Source organism: Colossoma macropomum, unplaced genomic scaffold (genome assembly GCF_904425465.1).
Source record: "Colossoma macropomum unplaced genomic scaffold, Colossoma_macropomum, whole genome shotgun sequence".
Taxonomy (NCBI): Eukaryota; Metazoa; Chordata; class Actinopteri; order Characiformes; family Serrasalmidae; genus Colossoma; species Colossoma macropomum.
In genome coordinates this window covers 7,920,966-7,942,868 of record NW_023494795.1, presented here as the reverse complement: position 1 = coordinate 7,942,868, position 21,903 = coordinate 7,920,966, and the positions used below count along the sequence as shown (strand labels likewise).

General features: G+C 40.3%; 1 protein-coding gene across 2 annotated transcripts; it reads right to left on the bottom strand.

Moving 5' to 3' along the window:
• Positions 1 to 336: 336 nt before the first annotated feature.
• LOC118815292 (probable ribonuclease ZC3H12D) lies at positions 337 to 16,512 on the bottom strand. 2 transcript variants are annotated; one of them, XM_036581314.1, is made up of 7 exons: positions 16,305 to 16,512; positions 9,759 to 10,478; positions 8,794 to 8,943; positions 5,965 to 6,104; positions 4,686 to 4,920; positions 3,188 to 3,294; positions 337 to 2,798 (listed from the first exon to the last, which is right to left on the bottom strand). In XM_036581314.1, the coding sequence occupies exons 2-7, from the start codon at positions 9,944 to 9,946 to the stop codon at positions 1,852 to 1,854; spliced, it is 1,767 nt and encodes a 588-aa protein (XP_036437207.1). In that variant the 5' UTR covers positions 9,947 to 10,478; positions 16,305 to 16,512; the 3' UTR covers positions 337 to 1,851. The 2 variants fall into 2 exon arrangements, with proteins under 2 accessions (XP_036437207.1, XP_036437208.1); XM_036581315.1 differs by having other exon boundaries at positions 8,794 to 8,940.
• Between the last annotated feature and the right edge of the window lie 5,391 nt (positions 16,513 to 21,903).

The window sequence follows — 21,903 nt, the reverse complement described above, 5'->3', positions numbered from 1 at the left end:
CCGTGTATGGACTGAGTTGCATGTATTGAAACTTGTACCAGTCATACTACACTCAGGTTTCCATGATATCAGCCCATTTTACAGTGTAGTTAAGCATAATCTTTGATAAACTTTGGAGGAATTTCCCTTCATCTTGAAAAACAGAGCTTGCATCATTAATTGAATGCTGCCATTAAGTTTTCCGTAAGACTTCAAAGTTGTTGTCGTCGTCTGCCGTGCGCTCTTATCAGAAAGCTGTACGTAACCTCATTATTTTCACTTACCATGTTTTTCACATACATTCTGAAGAAACAAAAACCAGAAATCACATTTTTGATTCATTTTTTATTAACAGATTTAAAGCACATATGGACAGTACAGGCAGAAAAGCTTTTGCTAACTGTTAACACACTTTTGCTAGCTATACCAGCTTGGCTAGCAATAACACAGGCCTCATTTTGAGGTTACGAAATAAAACAACTCACTGCTGTAATTAAAAAATCCTCAGTCTACACACGAGTGTGCGGAGATGACATTGTTTTTAAGGTTTGCTTTGTGCCGAGGCAGCAAGGCCAAAACCTGTGGTCAGCTAAGAAGCTATACTTTAGCCATAACATAGGCACTTCTCTTCAACCTCCTTTCTTAACTTTAAATCAGTCAGGATACGTTTGCACTCGATGGAGGTCGGCCTCCGCAGATTTACATTCATTTTACACGGAACGAGTCATGCTAACATTGCTAAGTATGAATGAAAGCTAGTACTGAGCAGTTAGCATTATGCAAACTTCATCCCCAATAATTCTCACTCATTCTCAGCCATGATAGCGGTTTTGGGGTGACTCACCCCAGCAAATACATTCAGCTAGTCATGATATAGTACATGAGAGTTTCACATCAGTTATCACATGTAAGAACAGGTGCTACTAAAGGGAACATTTGAGCAAGCGTTTCAGAATCAGACAAGGTTGCAGATGCTAACAAGTCACTTGTTACCAGTCTAGTAAACCCAGAAGGGGATCATATGACCATTTATTGATTTGTGAAGGACATACGCCTGCAACCAAAGACCTTTAATGTTTGTTTTTTTCCAAATTTCAATAATTAAAAAGAAAAAAAATGCTACATTGTATGTACAAAACCACTGCACATTGGCTAATGAATCTCAGTAGCACAGCGTAATGCTAATAACTCATTGACTTTGTGTTTGGACATCTATTTTACACTAATGGACAGCATAATGTCATAGCTTTATTTTGTATGTATTAGCATTGTTAAACCTGGTATCATAGACAACACATTTTTAGGTGGGCAGTATTACAAAGCACTAGTTCTCTGTACTTTACTAATACAGTCTCATGCAATAGTTTGTACACCCCTGGTCACATGACTTTTCTAAGTTCAAATCCTCTACAGAGAACACAATAATCTGCTCATAATAAAGCACAATTACTGTTTGTTTGCTATAAAGAAAACATTAAATGTGGCTTGTGCAAAAGTAATGGCACACTTTCTCTTTTCCATTTTATTTTTCGCACCAAGTTTGCAGAAAAAAGCCATATTTACGTTGTAGAGAATGCGTTAACTTCTTTGCACTTAGAAAATCATCAAAACGTAATATGAGTGTACATGGATGCTGTCATATCAAAACCTCATAACTCCGTTTTCTTATCTTTATGTCTTTGTATTATTTGAAAATGTAATGACCCAGAATCACTTACCAATATAAGTCATAGATTACTTAGTAATATATATAACTAATCTGTTACAGTTAACAACATTTTTCCTATGAAGATACAATTTCAGAGCTATGAAGTTTCATTATGACAGTATTCTGGTGGCTGGCTTTGAAATTCGCCACCAACTCGTGGTGTTTCACAGTAAGTGGCTGTTCCTATATTTCTGTATTAGCGTGACCAGCTCGGTTGTGTCCAGTGTATGTGGATATAAGCTCATAACTTGATCCACAATGTTCTGAGGGAAGATTGTGCTGAGCTGAGACCTCACGTCCTTCCTTCTGTCCGTCATATGGTTGAAGGCTCCAGCGTCCCTGGCTTCCGCCTGCCCTTGACCCCAGCCGACCTCTGCTAACCTAGGATAGGATGCTTGTCTGGCAATTAATTTGGGGTAAGGTAAGGGATCATTTAAAATGGGTGTTGCCATGTTATTGTAAGGGCTGTGTGGTCGGTATCCATGCGGTGAGTAAGGCGTACGAGTGTAGTTAAGGCCCAAATCTGAGTGGGTGTGTTGGCAGCTTGACAGAGCATGTAGCCCATGGCGGTAGGCGCGACTGTATATGTCAGGACTGTGTGCTCGTTTGTGCTCTGTACACGAACTGTCCGATGGGAAGTAATCGCTGTCACTACCTGCTGTGCACCCACTGTAGGCCAGAGAGGTTGGGAGGGCGGAGTCACTGAGATAAAGGCGGGACATGGAGCTCTCCATTGAACCGTACGCTTGGTCGCTCTTGGCGCTCTTACACAAGGCGGGAAGTGACCTCTGCAGGTAGGTTTGTCTTGATGATGTTTCTCGTGGGCTGTTGTAGAGGTCAAGTCCAGACAGGGCGCAGGTCAGCTCATCCTGGTATGCTGAAGACAGCGTGGTGGTCGTCTTGCAGTTTGCGTGCCTGGGTCCGTTGGTGGCGCTAGCATAGCTGGGGTGTGGAAAGTGTTCATGTCTGAGGTCTGTGGAGGGAGGGAACTCCTCGGTTTCGCAACCTGGATGACTCTTCGCTCTTAGCTCATCTGCCACAGACAGCTGGGGTTGGCTGGAGCGCTCGGGGTGGTAGAACTTGCATTTTACACCATAAGTGCACTTCTTTCCTGTGAAAAAAAGAGGGTGATTCACAGTTAATATCCACACAGCAGCAGTTAATGGGTGTCAATGCAGGTGCGAAGGCACATTCAGAGATAGCGTAACAGTGAGCAGACTTAGCAGTGTAAGCTAATTCACGCTAGCTGCGGTCATGGCACTGATGTTCATTTTAATTTGGGTATATCAGGTCTTTTACAATATCTTTGAACAGTGTTCACAATCAATTTCAAAAATCTCCATAAGAGAATGTTTCATATATGTGTTCATTATATTTTAAGTGTCCTTAGTCTTTGACGCTTTGCCATCCTTTTTCCTCATTGTTTGATTGATTCATAGAAAAGGCTTCCAAACACCTGCAAAAGGACCTTCTGGCTTTATGAATATGTACGTGACCTACCATATGGGCAGTGCAGCTGCTTGTTCTCTGGTCCTGTTGGCTTCTTCCTGAGGAAGTTTTCAATTGTTGGGCCATTTCTTCCTAGTGGATCATCAGGTGGCATGAACCTTAATTTGAAAAAAAGAAAAAAAAAAGACATATATTACAAGAAAATACAAGAATCCATTATGATTTCAATGTTTGACAGAAGTGTAATATAGAATGGTAGCCAACACATTGCTGGAAAGGTTTAGGCAAACAGGAACCAAACGCAGCTCTAAGGTGCAGAGATCGCAGCCTAGATTAATGCATTTGCTATGCGGAAGGTGCTGACAGTATGTTTCCTCGTTAAAAGAGTACTATGCCAAGCCAACCCGAGGGCAAGGATTGTCAGCTCAATGTCAAGTTACAGCTGAACACTTAGGTCACATTTCTTGCATGTGATTCAAAAGCATGGTTTAGTTTTGGGTAAAAGTTTGTTAGGGTAGCCCACTGAAGAAGTTTTGTAGATGCTTATACTAAGTTTAACCTCAAACCAAAACCTAAACCTAACCCTCACCCTGCTCCTGTACTTAACCCTGGCCCTAATCTTAACCCTAATCCTAATCCTAACCTCAACCCATGTCTGAAACCTAACCCTTACTCTGCTCCTGTACTTAACCCTGGCCCTAATCCTAACCCTAACCTTAACCTGAACCCATAATTTATCCCTCACCCTGGTCCTATACTCAACCCTGGCCCTAATCCTAACCCTAACCCTAACCTTAACCTTATAACCCCAAACCTACACCTAATTCTCACCCTGGTCCTGTACTTAACCCTGATCCTAATCCTAACCCTAATCCTAACCCCAGCACAAAACTAACACTCACCCTGGTCCTGTAACTTAACCCTGGCCCTAATCCAAATCTTAACCGTGACCTTAACCATATAACCTAAAACCTATACCTAAACCTCACCCTGGTCCTAAATTCAATCCTAGTACTAATCCTAACTCTAACACTTAACCTTAACATCGTTTAAAATCAGAGCTAACATTTTACACATAGAGAGCCAACAGTGTCCTACTTAATATAATAAGAATTACTAGGGTACATTTTATTTGATTATATTAATAAAAGATATCGGAGTTGATTTCAGCAGAATGGCCACTGTATAGCTGCATAAAGAGGTCCTCTGAGTTCAAATCGCTTCTGATTTGTAGCTCTTTGAAATAAATGGTCAGTGTTTGTCGAGAGGAATCCAAACTTCCAAACGATACCACATTTGTGTTCGGAAGTAGAAGAGAACGTGGTCTTGTTTGTGGAAAGGAACGCCATACCTCACTCTTTTGACTTCAGTGGAACGAATTAATCGTGTATTATGTGTGAGTAATTAATGTAATGGGAAATGAATGTGAACAATAATAGCTCTGCGCTTCTAAGACTGAAGTAAGACTCTGTTGAGCAACAGCTTCTTTCCCTGAGGCTCTTCCTGGGTTCATTGCATGCAACCACATACTTGTGATGCTGTCACTCACATGTCATTGGCGAAAGTGTACATCAGCAGCCTGTCCTCGATGAACTTCTTCCACTGGGGTTTTTCCACCTGCAGGTCTCGGTAGTTGTCGTTGGACACAATGATGCCGTCCGAGTCATAGGCCAGCTTGATGATGTAGCGGTCATCGTAGCACACGACCCTTTTACCGTTCACACAACGTGAAGGTGTGTACACCAGGATGTTCCTTCTCTCCAGCTCGCCTAGGATGTGCTGATCTGAAGGCAGAAATTAGAACCGTTTCTGAGAAAGACCCAAGAATTGAAGATGCACCCACACACAATCTACAGTCATGCACTGCGTAATGATATAGCCTAGATGTAAGATGACCTAGAAACGCTGCACTATCTTGAATAAAAGGAAGGAACTAAGCAGCTGTCAACTAAGATTTAATGTTCTTTCAGCTTTTACCAATGTTAACAGGCACATATTGAACATTTAGGTTGAGTATTTCTCACTTGTAGCTTATTGATACCATTTTATGCTCAAATTTGTGAAAAATGTGTGTTTTCTTGAATTAAATGACATTTTATTATGATATGGAAAGTTTTATGCTTTATTTATATTCTTCTTCTTCTTCATCATCATATTATTATTATTATTATTATTAATTTTGTACACTTAAAAATGACAGTTCTTCAAGAGTTCTTTAGTAAAGACCATGAACACTCAGAGAACCCTTTGCATGATTAAAGGGTTCTTTGCATTGTTAAATGTTTCTTCATATTGGGGGAGAATATGCTCTAAATGGTTCTATATAGCACCAAAAAGGGTTCTTCTATTGTTACTGGCCTGACATTTTTCAAATTCAAAACGTTGTATGTTGAACCATATAAACACATTCTCTATCAATCTGAAGAACCTTTCATGATGCAAAAGAATCCTTTAATCAAGCGTTATTTGAGTGTTCATGGTTCTATATAGAACCATTTCTTTTACTAAAGACCCCATCAAGAACCGTGAAGTGTGTGAAGTATATCAAAAGCATAGCAAAACAACACTAGACTTCAAAATATTGATATTGTGATACCTTTGTGTCTTTTGACTGACCGCTTGACTACAAATCTTTCTGCAACAAGGTTGAATCAGCGCTTAGAATGTTTTCTCACTATTGGTTGAGGTTATTAGGTGTCTAAAAGCTACTGTTCTGATTCAGCGTTCTCAGTTTCAGATGGCGTCACAGAAGGACATTGACTTAGCCTGTCGGCTCGAGTGCTTGGCCCCCCTAAAGTTACCATGAAAGGTTGTGTCTGAAGTCCTACCTGTAATAGGAGCCTCAGGCCGTGACTGCTCTTTCCTCCACAGAGGCACGAATACGGTGATGTCACGAATTCCCCTGTCCCAAAACCACTGCACAGCCAGCTGGATCCCCCGACACGAAAACACCTGCTTATTCCCATGGCTGCAAATAAAAAAAACATATCCATGAACTATTATCCTCAAAATCTCTCTGAATATATATTTGTCATAGAGGAGTTTATCTCAGTGGAAAAAGAATAAAAGAAGTGGTCAAGGTGCAAGTAGAATGTTTGACTGCTGTTCTGATGTCCATTGGACATTTTCCACAGTCATGAGTTGTCATGAGTTCGGTCATCGCAGAGAGAGGTCATGACCTACTGGGAAAATATTTGAAGTGTGTTGTTCTGCATTGACAGCGGAACTCACACTATTAACTGTTCCCCATTGGGCTAGTTTAATGTTGGTAAAGGAAGAGAATGAGTGGCCAAATATTGAAGTTGCTGTCATAATTTATAGGGGTGTAAATCAATTCTAATTCTTTTGGAAGCAGCTCAGTACATTTTGAACCAAATTTCATCACAGTTTCATTTGGTTAATAACTGCATGCTTCAGGCTGGTGGAACTATTAGAGTATAGACAGTACAAACAATGTAGCCCTAGAATTAGCCCTAGAATATTGTTTTGTCCAAAAATTAGCACACATTTTGTTTAAAATTGCTTCGAATTGATTCCAAAATTCCAAAATCAATGCAGCCAACTTCAGATTGATGCAGCAAGAAGCATGACTGCATTTTTATACCCTTCTTCATTCAGAAACAGTGTGTTTGAGAGTGTTTCCTCATGACAGAGTTTGTGTGGGGCTGACCCTCCCAAACCTGAGGAAAACGTGCTCATTGATCTCTGTGGCTGACTGGAACAGTGAGTCACAGCGCGTGACGGCAATGCCAGGCCGAAAGCACAAATTCACGTGATACTCACAGTGCGGCTAACCGAGGCCGCTCAAAACACAGCAGAGACTTCTTTGCCAGGAATTTAATCCTATTGTACAGTCAGTGATGCAAGGCCAAACATTGGTTGACCTAGTATTGCACCATGAGGCACCTCACCCACTGCTTGCACTTTGCATTTTAGTTTCTTCAGCAGTAGTGATGTCACGTCTCGGATGTTCAGAAATGCCAAGCCGTGCAGCAGGTAGGTGTTTATGCAGTGCATGCCACAAATAATTGGACCCCTGAAACAAGGTCAATATATATTGAGAGGTCTGGGATTCCAGTAAGAGTGTAAAATGCCACCCTTTATACTGCGTATGACTCAGTTAATCCTAAGACATTCAGTAAAGACTAAATGAAACAAAAATTGCATTTGGGAGTCTTTGAAGAGTTTATGAAGCTGAAGTTTTGTGTTGCAGAAAAACAAAAACAACACACATTCTCCCTGTCCAATTACTTATGAACTGCACTTTATATTTGTGTGTGCACGCTTGTTTTTACATTTGCCTCTGTACTACGGTAACCTAATTCTGGGCCTTCCCCTCTTAACCAGTGTCAGGAAACTGAAGAGCACTTTGCATACAACACACACCAAAAATGAAAAATGAACAACATACTGCAGGCCCGCAGGCTGAAAGCGTCCTGCTCAATAAATAACATGTTCATTGTTAAGGAAGTCACTCTATGGATGCCGTTGTCCAGGAAGTACTTTGCAAACAGCCCAAACCGCCACCACTGAGATTTTCAATCTTGTGGTTCAAAACGTCCTGCTTTGGAAACAAAAACACCCCACGCAGGTTGCACAACTGCTGCAGAAGTGGGCGTGCATGCACTTTGCTTCGGCCGCCCTAGAAATTCATCTGCGCAACTCTGACAGACTGTAAGTTGGCCTCTTTAACAAGGGACACACAAACGGATTTAATTAGTAATTCAGGTGGCAAATCGACAAGGCTGTGCTATGATGAACTACGATGGCCTTTGAGAATCACTGAAGCATTGCGTCTCACCTGATTGTGCGTCACCCCACTGGGCTTGACTCCAAAGTTCAATGTGTGCAAAACGAGAAGTCTCTTTGCAAGTACTTCTCTATTTAGTTTCAGAGGAATTGATACCGAGCTGAAGTGAGATTCACATTTTCCCCTAGCTGGGCCTAAGATGGGCTGACCTGATACCAGTTTTCACCTGTTCATTTTTAAGTGGTGTCCAAGTTGCATTAATAAAATCTGGTCTTAAATAAATCATGGTCCAAATATACCATATAGTGAGCTAAAGAACTGGGGCCTAGTTTTCATTAAACTTTCAAGAACTCTTATGTAATGTTTCAGTGAAGGAGCAGTACATTGAGTGCTAATGTAATACTGTGGTCTGGTTGTTAATATAACATAATTGGTATCTTGACCTTTTTAAGGTGCCAAACAAGCATGGGGCATAGGTAAAGAGAATGGTCAGCCACAGGCCAAAATGGCTCGCTGTTTCATTTATTTTCAAATGAATTAACTTATACCATTCTTAAAGTAGAGACAGTTTGATAGTAGTATTCTGGGTAAGCTAGAAACCTCTATTTGGTCCAATTCTGTTAACATAGCTATACCAAATCTTCTAATTACCCCAAGTCATGTTACATTAATAAATAAAAAGACTGCAGTTTTGGCTAATGATGATTCGGTAGGTCTAACTGTACAGCCTAAGTAGAAGATTTGGTATAACTGTGTAACTTTGGTTGAGCCGTTAAATGGAAAGCTGATGACCAGTCCAGATTATGCAGTGGTAAAACACTGAAAGTTGATATCAGTCTCTACATTAGGCAGCTAATTACTGGCTTGTTTATGAGGAGTGTGTGTGCTGCATCATGAGTGAACTAACCTTATAGCCACGTTGCTTCCATCAATGACCACTGGCCTGAATGGACTGGAGGCCTGCATGTCGGAGTATGTTTGCCGCTGTCCGTGTGTTTCCATCTGTGATTGTGCCTGAGGGGAACTGCAGCCTCGTGGGATGAGCTGAGGACTGCTGCTGAGAGAGGAAAGTGCAAAGTAGTAATATCTTTATATATATATCTTTAAAAGATGCTAAAATTTGTTCTTAATTGTAATGTGAAAACTGCACTGTGTAAGGTTTTATGTTAAACATGCAAAAATAAAATGTTTTTTGCTTCTGCTAGTCATGGGAGTTTTGGTGGGATTTTTTTGGACCCTGTCATACGTCCTTTTTTTAAGTTTTGACCTCTCTTTGAGTACTCTCTCAATGCACAATCATCAGATTCATCCAGTTGGGGAAGGGGTCTGAAACAAACCCCACATTACAAGCTGCATGCAATTACAAATTTTCACCAGAGAGGTCTCCAAATCCCCAAATCTTACATAGTGTAGGTTTAATGTAACAAGTAGTTTTGGTCCATTTTCTATTAGTCCATTCTTTGATCAGACATTACAAGTGGCAGCTGGTGTTTTCAAGCTGTCTAAAATAAATCCAGTTACAACCCAGACATGACAACAAAAATATATTAATAAGGAACTCATTTTAGACCTTCAAATTTAGTTCCTAATTTCTTTTGTGGGTTTAATTTCATTCTGCTTCAGCTCCTGCACGGCTTTCCTGTTGATCACACCTCTCACTTTCAAGCATTAGAATAGAAGGATACCATACAGCCTACCAAACCTCAGCTGCTATGCTGAGTGCTAAAACTTGTCAATTCAGTTTAATATGAATCTCTAACACTTTTTACTTAAGTTATTTTTGTGCTAAGCTGCTTTTAATACTACTTCAGTCATTATTACTTTAAAGTAATTAATAGCATCTTTACTTGAGCTGTAGGTTCCTCTACCCACCTCTGGCTGCTGGTCACTCTCTCCGGTCCAGGCTTTGTGCTGGTGGGTGTCCGGCAGGTCTTGATGAGCTCCTCCAGGATGTCGTTGGTCTGGGCGTCCTGCTGAAGGCTCTGCAGGACCCTCAGGATGTCAGATTGGGAGTAGCCCAGCTTCAGGAAGCGCTTCACCTTGTTCTGCTGACGGTCCATTTCACCACACCTCAAAGATGTCCTCCAGAGTGTCCTTTGACCTTAGGGTGACTTCTTTGTGGCTTCTTTAGTCATGCGTGTGTGAGCTCTTTGTGTGATCTGACCCCTTAAACTTCAAGCTTGTGTACTTTTTTAGGCTTAAGATGAATTGAATATCTATGAAAACTAATATGTATATATTAGTTATGCAGGTAAATAACTGAAATGCTCAAACAGGTGTAAATCCTCAGTAAAACAACCATAAATAGAGTAGCAGCTGGTTGACCTGTAGACTAACCTAACAGTCTAAGTACATTGACACTTCTAAGTTGTAGTAAGTCAAGGCAGTTGAACTTCTCCTGAGTGTGGCTCCTGTTTTCATGCGTCTGCCCCCTTTGGTGTCTTGTCTTTTTATCAGTCCTGTGTAGCGGCGTTCCCTCTTTTGTCTTGATGGGGAATCCTTTGCTCCACCCACTCTCAGTCTTCTGGTTTCCACGGTAGTGCCCACTTCTTGTGGAACAGTTGAGTGTGCGTCTGAGGAGGCGGGTTCTCTCTGGGTATACACAGAAAGGTCGGCGTAGTGTTAGGGGCTTTTACACTCCCAACGCATTGCACATCTTTATCCACATATTCGTACAAAGCTATTTTTATAAGCCAGAGGCATCTGCATCAGCATGACGTCATGAGGCAACCACAGAAGATGGGTTTGTGCAGCTCTTGTGTTGCACTAGCTGAGTTGCAGCTATTGACACAGTTAGTGTACATGTGTTGCAATGCGCTGCTTGCGTCAGTATTAGGGGAAATTCGCATATCAAAGAGTCATTTAACCCTTTGAAAGGCATATTCAGTTATTACTGTATTGTCTTCTTATTCATGTCAGCTTTGGACCGGTTTTGGGCCTATTGTTGGTAAGGATGAGTGGGTAGGCTTCGTAGGCCTTGGGATGATTAGAGAGTTTGGTTTAGCAGTGTTAACCACTTAAACTGCAGTTTTTTTTTTTTTGCTGTTACTTATCTGAAGACTTACTAATCGGGGCAAGTTCGGGCCAGTTTTGAGACAGTTTTGGGTCATGATGGGTGGTTGGGCTGTATAAGCTTTGGAATAATTAAAGGATTTGGTTTGGCTTTGTTAACATAGCTAAGATTAATAACTGAATAATAAGCCTGCAGTTTGAGGGGATTAAATAGCTAAACCATATATGCTAATTATTTGCTAATGATCCTTAGGCCTATTAGCCTTAAACACTCACCAAAAACTAGCCCAATATTGGCCCTTTGAAAATTTACATAAAGCCAAATTCTTCAATTAGCCAAAAGACTATGAGTCCGACTTGTTCGTCATTACCCAAAACCGGCCCAAAACTTGGTTTTCTCTGAATAATGAGTCTGTATGTTAATAACTGAATAATATGCTTGCAGTTTAAAGGCTTAACACATCTAAACCAAATGTTCTAATTATTCCATTTAGCCTTAACAACTCATTACACAAAACTGGCCCAAAATTGTCCTGAATAATGAATCTTAAGGTTAGTAAAATAAGTCAGTGCAAACTGGTTGAGCTATTCTTAGGTTATAGAAGTGTGTAAAAACTTTGGGCCTGCCAGTGGGCCCTGCTCATTCAAAGGGTTAACATATCTAAACCAAATTTTTATTACCATCCCAAGGCCTATTAGCTTTAGCTTCTCAAAACTGACCCAAAACAGCCCTCAATAGACATTTTTTACACTAGTGACTAAACAGTAAGACTGCAGTTTAAGGGGTTAACGCAGCTAAACCAAACTCTCCAGTTAACCCAAAGACTATTAGCCATAACTAGTCATCATCACCCATAATCGGCCCAAAGTTGGCCTGAATGATGAGTCTATAGATTAATAACTGAATAATAAACAAGTAAATAATAAGTCTGCTGTTTAACAGTTATTCTCTTAAACCTCAGGCTTATTACTTACTTATTAATCTTAAATTCTATTGTTCTGTCTGTGAATTATTCAATATTCACTATGGAATTATTTCAGAGTTATGCAAGTGAGGAAATGCAGGCCCACATATAGACCTTAGGGTTCATTTAAACATGCTTCTGGAATAGAAGACACCACACAAACCACTAAACTATTATTATCACCATGTGTGTGCAAGTGTCTGTGCATCATACATTAATGGAAAGTCCCTGGCTTTCTCCCATCTTACATAGTGAAAGCATTACAAGTGTAATGTGAAAAGCAGAAATAGCTTTTTCACATACACTACCTGCTATACACACAGCTGTGGATGAAGATGAGGAACTCAGAGCGCAATTCCAAAGTAGAACTTTGAAAGTGTCTCGGATTACATGGATCTAAACCACAGATGCAGCTTGCAACTAAGAAGCTTTATTTTGATGGACCCCGTAACTTCAGCTGTTAGCAGTTATAGTTAGGGTGACGATTAGCACCGGGATTAGAGTTAATGATAGGATAGGGTTTAGAGGTCATGTTTAGAGGGTTATAATGTCATGTATGTGCAAACATCTACAATTGACTGTAAAAAGTTGTTACCACTCAACAGCGATGGATATTAAAGAATGGATTTGACTTTGTCCCTTGGGTGACACATGCTGACCTAGATAACCACATTTGTAAACATTACTAAACACTTATTCCAATAGGTTGGTAGGAAGGGTTGCATTTATGCTGTGCCATGACACTTTCTGGAGTGAAATGACAGACTTTGTAGCTCGCAGTGACCCAATGCTGGTAATATGACATAACTTACCACGTCAGGCTGGTTGAACAAAAGGGACTGTTTTCCATGGCCTTTGGGTGAAGTGCGTTTATGAGATTTCAGCAGTGCCACATCATCAATGTTGTGTCATTGATATACAACAAGCCAGAAAGTCAGCTGTTATGACATGCTCCATCATTTCACCTACACTTGTCATGACACCATGACAAAATCTGTCACCAGAAATAGGTCAACTTATTGGAATAAGCATTTATAGATGTGTGAGCATGTGTAAGTCAGTTGTCATGACACGCTTATGTAAGTGTCATGTAGCCCTATTAACACTGCTCTAAACACTCCCCTTGCAGTGCAGTCAGTCATTCATTCAGTCAAATGAAACCACTTAAAAGACAGTAGATCCTGTAGATACTGAGTAATAAGCCTTTTATGAGATTAATAACTGATAATATGCATGGAGCGTAAGGTTTCTACTTTCTAAGGCTACAGTTGCTGTGACCAGACCAGGGTTTGATACCCTGCTCAGGCAAGAACAACCCACTGTATGAAAATGGAGAAGAATCCTCACTCTACAGTGGTCTACCACTGTAACATGGCTCAATACAGGCCTTGGGATAACTAGAGGATTTGGTTTAGCTGTGTTAACCAGGTCTATCATTTAGTTATATATCTAAAGACCTCAATCAAATAAAACCTCTTAAAAGCTAAGGCTCTGTATGTGGGCTCTTATAACTACTCAACTTGCATATTAGATTCAAAGTAGATACTGAATAATTAGCCTCAAGATTAACCTCTCACATGGCCAGGGCCCAACGGCAGGCCCAAAGTTTTATTACTGACTTCTACAACCTAAGAATAGCTCAAACAGTTTGCATAGAAGATGCTGTAGTTACTGAATAATAAGCCTTAGTATAAGCTTGGGATTTTAAGGGGTCCTGAACCGATAACACAGTTCAGGGCTGCAGTTAAAGGTTCCTGCTTCCCAAACAAGGTTGTGGTTGATATAGTCTAGTAGGTAGCAACAGTGTCCTCCTGTCAGCAGACTGGGGTTTGGTTCCCTGCTCAAGTAGGAACACCCCGCTAATAAGAGTCTTTGGGCAAGACTCCAAACTCTACAGTTGTCTGCCTTTGTGTTTGGTGTGGCTATGCTAATCCTTTAAACTGTAGGTTTATTATTCAGTTATTTATCTGAATAGCTATTATTCAGGGCAATTTTGGGCCAGTTATGGGCCAGCGTTGGGTCAGTTTTCGGTAACGATGAGTGGTTAGGCTTGTAGGCCTTGGGATAAAGACTTTGTTTCACTTTGATAACCCTCTACATAGCAGGGTGATTGTTCAGTTATTCGTCTGAAATCTTACTGCAATCAACTTAATCAATCCAATCAACTTACTTCACCCCTTAAAAGCTAAGGCTCTGTATGTGGGCTCTCATAACTGTACCACTTGCATAAAAATTCAAAGATATGAATGATTAGTATAACTCAAATAACTAATAATACAGTTTAAGGCTGTAGTTTAAGGATTCTCCTTTCCAAATGAGACTCCTAACACCAAAGTCTATCTCTTTAACATGATTAGACTTATGTGTTCACCAGCAGATTCACAGAGATAGCTCAATCTAGCAGGCCTGGCCCACATTGTGGACTATGTAGTTGACCATTAGGGAGCCAATTACCAAACCAACATGAATCTCTGTTTGAATCCCTGCTTTCTTTTTCAATCATGCTCTGTCTAGCTGTCTTTTTCCTGGTACCTAATTTTAGCTCAGGTGGAGAGAAGAATGTTACGGGAGCCACCTTTAGAAAAAAACAAGAACGCACTGCTTCTCGGATGTCTCTTACCCTGAGAACCGCTCACCACACAGTCTCACTCTCAGTCATACGTCCATGAGACAAAGATGTTTTTCTCACATCAGCTTTCAGAAGCTTCTTAATGTCAGTTTCACTGGAGGTTTCTTCTACGTTTCCACAACTTCACTCATTCGGTTCCAACTCTACTGTCTACTTCAGCTAGCTTCCACCATGTCATTGCATCAGGAGGACTAAATAAACTGACTGACCAATAATAGGTACAGCTTCCTTGTTTCTACACCTATTGCCTATTTTACCAGGCCCACTTACCATATAGGTGCACTTTGTAGTTTGCAGTCTATTTATTCTCAGCATTGTCAGCCATTTTTTACTCTATTCATCAATAGTCAGGACCCCCTATAAATTATTTGGGTGGTGGGTCAAGGTGGACCAACAAGATAGGTGTGTCTAAAACAATGGCCAGTAAGTACACAGTCATGCCAGCACCACATACTACCATGCTGAGAATGATCCACCACCCAGGGAATACCTGCTCAGTGGTGGTTATATGGTGTTCTTGACCATCAATGAACTGACTACAGTCTGTATTTATAGAACTACAAAGTGCACCCCTATGGTAAGTGGTCCTGATAAAATGCACAATGAGTGTAGATACAACCTAGCCATCTATACAAAAGCCAAAGACCACCCTTTATTTACTTAATTTTCAGTCAAAATAGTTACTAAAAATAGGTTATTCATTTTTCAGGTGATTTTTCTGAGATTAGATATAAGATAATTAATAAGGGAGGGGTAAGTTAAAGGAAAAACACAGGCTGCAGAGAAAATAGAACTCCTAACAACTGTGCCAGACCTGCTTAACCACCAAAACTGCCCCCATCAGATAAACAGCACTTAATGCTTTGATCTTTGAGAGAGAGGAGAAAATGAAGCTGCCTCAGATCTGAAAAAAACACAGGTGTTTCTGTCCATCCTTCCACTGTGAGAAGACAACTCAGCACTGTTGGTCTGACAGGATGTATAGAGGTCAAGAAGCCCTCGCTGAGAAATGGAGGCTTAAAAGAACAAACAAACAATAACAATGGGTTGACCATATATATATATATATATATATATATATATATATATATATATATATTACTGTGACAGTGATGTATGTATGTCCATACATGCTTACATGCTGTCTCAAGAGTGCATACACACATACGGTGCACTTCTTCAGTTCATTCTCTGTGCGTCAGGCTCTCATCTGATTAAACCACATCCGGACTTCAGTTTCTGTCCCTCACAATCACAATCTTTATATATACACTGCTTAAACAAAGGAGGGGGGATGTTATAAAGTCAGTGGCTGTAATCACAATACTTTGCAATTTTCAGTTATTACCTACTATTGAATCTCATTGCCACAACATATCCACTATACACTGAGCACCAACACACTTGACCCCCAAGCCATGTGTGGACGCTTAAGCAGAACCTGCTCCATAATCAGCAGAGAATACTCAATGTCCCGGACTAGTGGCTGACTATTGTCGTATAAACTGTTACATACACCCAATAAACATCTCTGCACTACATAAGCCCTCCCCTCCACACACTCCACACACTGAGTCGCCTGTGCTAACTGCTAACGTCTACCAGAACTTTGTTTATCCTCATCCACTTTATCAGAGTCATTTATCAGTATAGGAAACTTCAGCTCACAGCTTCTGATCTGCTCAGCTGTAAGTCTAACAATAATAATCTAAAGCAGCCACTCTACAGCTAAAACAGCTTCAATTGCCATAGCAGGTACAGCTTACAGTCTTTCTAGTGAGATTCATCAGACATTAATAAGCTTGTACTTACAGTTACAGTTGCAAGTTGAGTGGAGATCTGTGGCTGCTCAAGTGTGTGTGCTCTCCTCTGCGCGTGTCTCTCAGAATGAGGTGTTATCGAGCCAATGAGGAAGTTGCTAAATGTGTGCTCTCATACCAGCAAGGAAGCTGAAGACAGAAAATACTCACACAGACACACCTTCCTTATACATGAGGCCGGTATCAGATGGTTCTTTCCCCTCTCGCTGCTCTTCCTGGAGTGACAACATGAACTCATACATGCCACAACACAAAAAAACAAGAGTTTACACAAAGCACGGCCTGGACTGGCCTGACCTGAGAGGGGAGGAATGCAGGAATGAGAATAGGAAAATAACAAATATAATAGCAATTATAAATGTAATATAACCTGTAGTTTGAGTTGTGTAACATCAGCTCATACATAAGTTAACACATCCTCTACAGGGAACACAAATGTGGTATTTTCTGCTAATACTAGGAAAATCTAAAAGGTGCCAGAACTTTTGCACAGGCCACATTTTATATTTTATTTTCCCCCCGTATGTTAAAAACAGCAAATAAACAGCAATTGGGCATTAAAATGTGTAGAAATGTGTTCTGTGTAGAGACTTATTTTTACTATATCAAATCAACAGTACTTGTCCTTTGACCAGGGTGCCTAAACTTTTGCACAATTTTTTTTTATTCTGTATATCAAATTCTTGTTTTTATAGGGTCCCCTGGGGGCCCTAGGTATTTTCCTGCCTTTGACAGTACTAAAACACAAGTTCTAACAAGTTAGTGAAGCTCCAGAGAAGAACATTGTGTCCTTTTATTGAAAACCTAACTAAATCATATTTCTGCTAAAGGGGGTATTTTGTCCCATATGTGGGGGAACTTCTTGCATCATAACACTTTGACTGTAAGAGAATTTTCCCCCCTCTCAAAACCGAGCATGCTCCTCAAAAACTATGTATTTATTTTAACAACTTTTCTTGTACTTACTGTAACTTACTGTAAAAGCATAGATCACTGTTCTCCAAAGGCAAAAGAACTGACCCCAGAAGGTTTCCATGTGAATAAAACTCAGGTATGCAGTGAGCCAGAAGAAATTTCAGGATTAACCCCTTAAATGGCCAGGGGCCTGCTGGAGTGCCCAAAGTTTTATTACACACATTTATAACATAAGAATAGCTCAGCCAGTTTGCACTGAAGTCCTTGTAGTTACTGAATAATAAGCCTTAGTATGGAATAAGACTGAGATTTTAAGGGGTTATTTAGACCACATCCATTCGGTAAATGTGTACAGGTTAGATTTGATCTTATTCTTTGATCTGAGAAAATGGGGTGGGGGTGCACCTTTTCCTTCCGGGGGGTTCCCCCCACATTGCCCTATAATTTGTGTTTTATGGGGAATTTACCTTTGACAGTACTAAAAACTTGCTATAATAGCAATTAACAGGCATTCTGGTATTTCTTAGCATACAGTGTATGTATGTATCTAATTTGTATTCATATGCTGTCCCCTAGCTCCTGGGGTCCCTAAGTGTTTGCCTACCTTCAACAGTACTAAGAAACTTGCTGCAGTAGCAGTTAACCCCTTAAAATCCTAGGCTTAGTCCATACTGAGGCTTATTATTCAGTAACTACATGGACTATAATGCAAACTAGTAAAGTTAGTAAATTTAGGACCCACTGGTGGGTCTTGGCCATTTGAGGGGTTAACAGGCACTCTGGCATGTTTTAGCACATGTTGTGTAACAATAGTGTATGTATGTATCTAATGTGTAGTTTTATGGGGTTCCCTGGCTCCCGGGGCCCCTACGTGTTTGCCTATCTTTGGCAATACTAAAATAAATGAATAAATGTAAGTAATAAGTAAGATTCTCAGGGCTTAATGCTAGCTTGTCCCTAAACCTGACTCCCGTAGAGTCTTTTATTTGTAATGTTGGACTATCTGACTGGTAAAAGAACCACTTGTGGTCCCCTTGAGAACCTTTGAAGGGCTAATTCTTTAAAGAACCATGAAAAGTGTGAGTGAAGAAACTATAATGTAATGTAAATATAAAATTTCTATATTGATTCAAGTTTTCTTTCCAAAAGTTCAGTCTTATTAGTTGGTTGCATTGGTTGGTTTGAAACAAGATCCATAAAGAAACTTTCATTTTGTTAAGTGAGCCGCAATTCAGTGCGTAGCATTAGCACCATCCTCAGACATCACTTCAAGGAAATCATGTGCCAAGCTACAACTTAAGTCAGGAATGCAGTACCAGTAAAGCCTAAGAAGACACTTCATCAATTGCAAATAGCTGAATAAGCGATGACTAACATGCTAACCCTGACTGTGTGCCTGTGTGACAGTCTGACCAAGTGTGTGAAAGTTTACCAGGGCGTTTGCACGTGGTTAAGTGTGTGTATGTGCGCTAGCATTTGGTCATGCAGGTCATGTGACAGTATCCTCATTTCTCTCTGAAAGGCGTACGAAACTGCTTAGCAAGATGACACAGCAACAGTATGAAAGACAAAAAAAGACCAAAAAAAAGCCACCTCTATAAATAGAAGTGACCTGAATGCCTTAGTCTTGTGTGAATTGTGTCAGCTTCGATGACATGACATGTTCTGCAACATTATCTGAAGATCGTGTCAGATTATAGATGAAACCTGTCTGGTTTGGTGGAACTAGACCTGTACATACTTGGGTTACAAGGCTATTATGAAATAAGTAAAAAGTTTGGGGACACCTCACCTTCTTTTGAAATGTTCGGTAACAGTTCACTGAAGGACAGCATTTGTAAGGCTACAATTGACATATGACATCTGACATAAACCTACATAAGTATTCCTAAAAAAGGCTTATTTGAAGAAGTGTCAGTTGTCATAAAAGCTGTTTTTGTCTACTTTGATGTAATATTACCTAATGTAGCCAATGTGTTATGGCAAATGAACCTTAATGGAATAAGTCTTTAATTGTCTATATACACTATATGACCAGTATGTAAACACCTGACCATCACATCTAAATGAGTTTGTTGGACATCCCATTCCAAAACCATGAGCATTCATATGGAGTTGCCCCCCTTTGCACTCTTCTGGGAAGCTTTCCACAAGATCTTGGAGTGTGTTTGTGTGAATCTGTATTCATTCAGTCAAAAGAGCATTTGTGAGGTTGGGTGCTGATGTTGGACAAGAAGGCCTGGCTCACACTCAACATTCCAGTTCATCCCAAAGGTATTCAGTGGGGTTGAGGTCAGGGCTCTGTGCAGGTCACTGGAGTTCCTCCACACCGAACTAGTCGAACCATGTCTTCATGGAGCTCACATTGTGTACACAGGCAGGAAACAGGAAAGGGCCTTCCTCAAGCTGTTGCCACAAAGTTGAAAGCATGTAATAGTCTAAAAGGTATTTATGCTGTAGTATTAACATCACTCTTCACTGGAACTAAGGGGCCCAGACTTTGAAAAAGAGCTCCAGACCATTATCCCTCCTCCACCAAACTTTACTGTTGGCACTATGCATTACAGTAGGTAGTGTTCTCCTGGCATCCATAAAACTCTGATTGGTCCATCAGACTGCCAGGTGATTCATCATTGCAGAGAACACATTCTCTCTGCTCCAGAGTCCAGTGCCGGTGTGCTTTACGCCACTCCAGCTAATGCTTGGCATTGAGTACAGTGGTCTTAGGCTTGTGTGCAGCTGCTCGACCATATAACCCATTTCATGAAGCTCTCAATGTTCTTGTGCTGATGTTGCTTGTAGTTTGGAACTCTGTAGTGAGTGATGCAACACAGGACAGGTGATTTTTACACACTATGTGCTTCAGCACTTGGAGGCCTCGCTCTGAGTTTGGTCTTCTGCTTCATGCCAGAGCTGTTGTTGCTCATAGGTGCTTCCACTTCATAATACTAGCACTTACAGTTGGCCAGGGCATATCTAGAATGACAGACAGTCTTGTGGCATAGGTGGCATCCTATGTCAGTGCCACGTTTTAATTCATTGAGCTCTTCAGTATGACCCATTCTACAGTGTTTGTCCATTAAGACTACATGCTCCTATGCTTGATTTGATACACCTGTTGGCATGGGTGTGGCAGAAACACCTGACCTCAGTAATTAGAAGGGGTGTCCACAAACCTTTAGCAATCAGTTATCATAATTAAACATATTTCTGATGGCTATCACAATCTCAGCCTGCTTTTTATTCTGACGTGACACAGTTTACTGTACATCCTGTAAATGTGTGAGAGTCCAGTGGCAACAAAGGAGCAGCTGGAATGTTTTTGGCTGTGCCAGATTTGTGTGTTTACAGAGGCTGTTGGCAAATATCAGATGAAACATGTTCAATACGCTGTTATTAAACTGTACGCTTTGTTCACTTTATCAAAAACACCTGCCTGATACTTCCACTGAACAGCTCCACCTACCTTATATGCCCACTATAAATACAGTTACAGCCCCCCCTACTCTATCCATTATTTGTCAGTTTCTGATCACATGACCAATGTTGATCAAATATGATTTTGGTGTTGGATCATATTTAACTGTACATCTAGCAAGATGCAGCTGTAGGGTGTTTTGGTAACACTTACATTCATAAGGCTACATGACACCTTTATAAACCATTTCAACAGAAATAAGCCAGTAATGCTTTCTTTTACAGTGTCCTAAGTTTTGGGTCTAAACCAGGCGTGAACTCCAAAGTACTTGATAATTATTTTGAGGTACATGATAGTAATTTCCAAGACAGTTTAACTCATTTACACTGAAATGCCAAAACAGTCCTAGATATTAACTGAGTAAATACATACAATCTACAAAGTGCTGTGTAAATATTTTAGTAAAATAATAGCAAGTTCCAAGATAGTGTAAATAAATTAGCCCGAAATGCCCAACAGGTTCAATACAAAGATATTCTTCTGAAGTAAATTTAAGTTAAGAACCCAGTAAAACCACAGTAGGAATCATTGCTTTCTTTTTCAGTCCAGATTCAGTTTCGTTAATAGGTAATCCACACATATATGCTATGTAAAACTTTCTGTACTTTGTTTATGGACTTTATCTTATTATCTTTTTTATGTCACATAATTACGTTTACTTTTTATCCAGAATACTTCCACAGCACTTTGGAGTTTGTACCACATACTTAGTATCTAGAATCTGTTTGGCATTCGATTGTAGTTAGACAGTCTTGGAACCATCATGTTACCCAAAATGATTACCTACATTTTGGGTAACATGATTACCTATATTAAAGACAGTAGTTCTATATAGAACCATGAACCATTTGTATGCTTAATTCTTTTTTTGCAGCATGGAATTGTTTTTTAGGAAATTTGGCCACATTAGCCCAATTTTGTTTACCTTACATTGGTTGCCAGTTAAATTCCGAACTGAGTACAAAATTCTTCTGCTGACGTATAAAGCTTTGAATGGCCTTGCTCCTCAGTACCTCAGTGACCTTATTTCCTACTATCAACCGACACGCTCACTTAGATCACAAGGTGCTGCTCATTATTAGTACCTAGAATGAATAAAGTTACGTCAGGGGGAAGAGCCTTTTCATACAAAGCCCCCCAGCTTTGGAATAGCCTACCAATCAGAGTTCGGGACTCAGACACAGCCTCCATCTTTAAG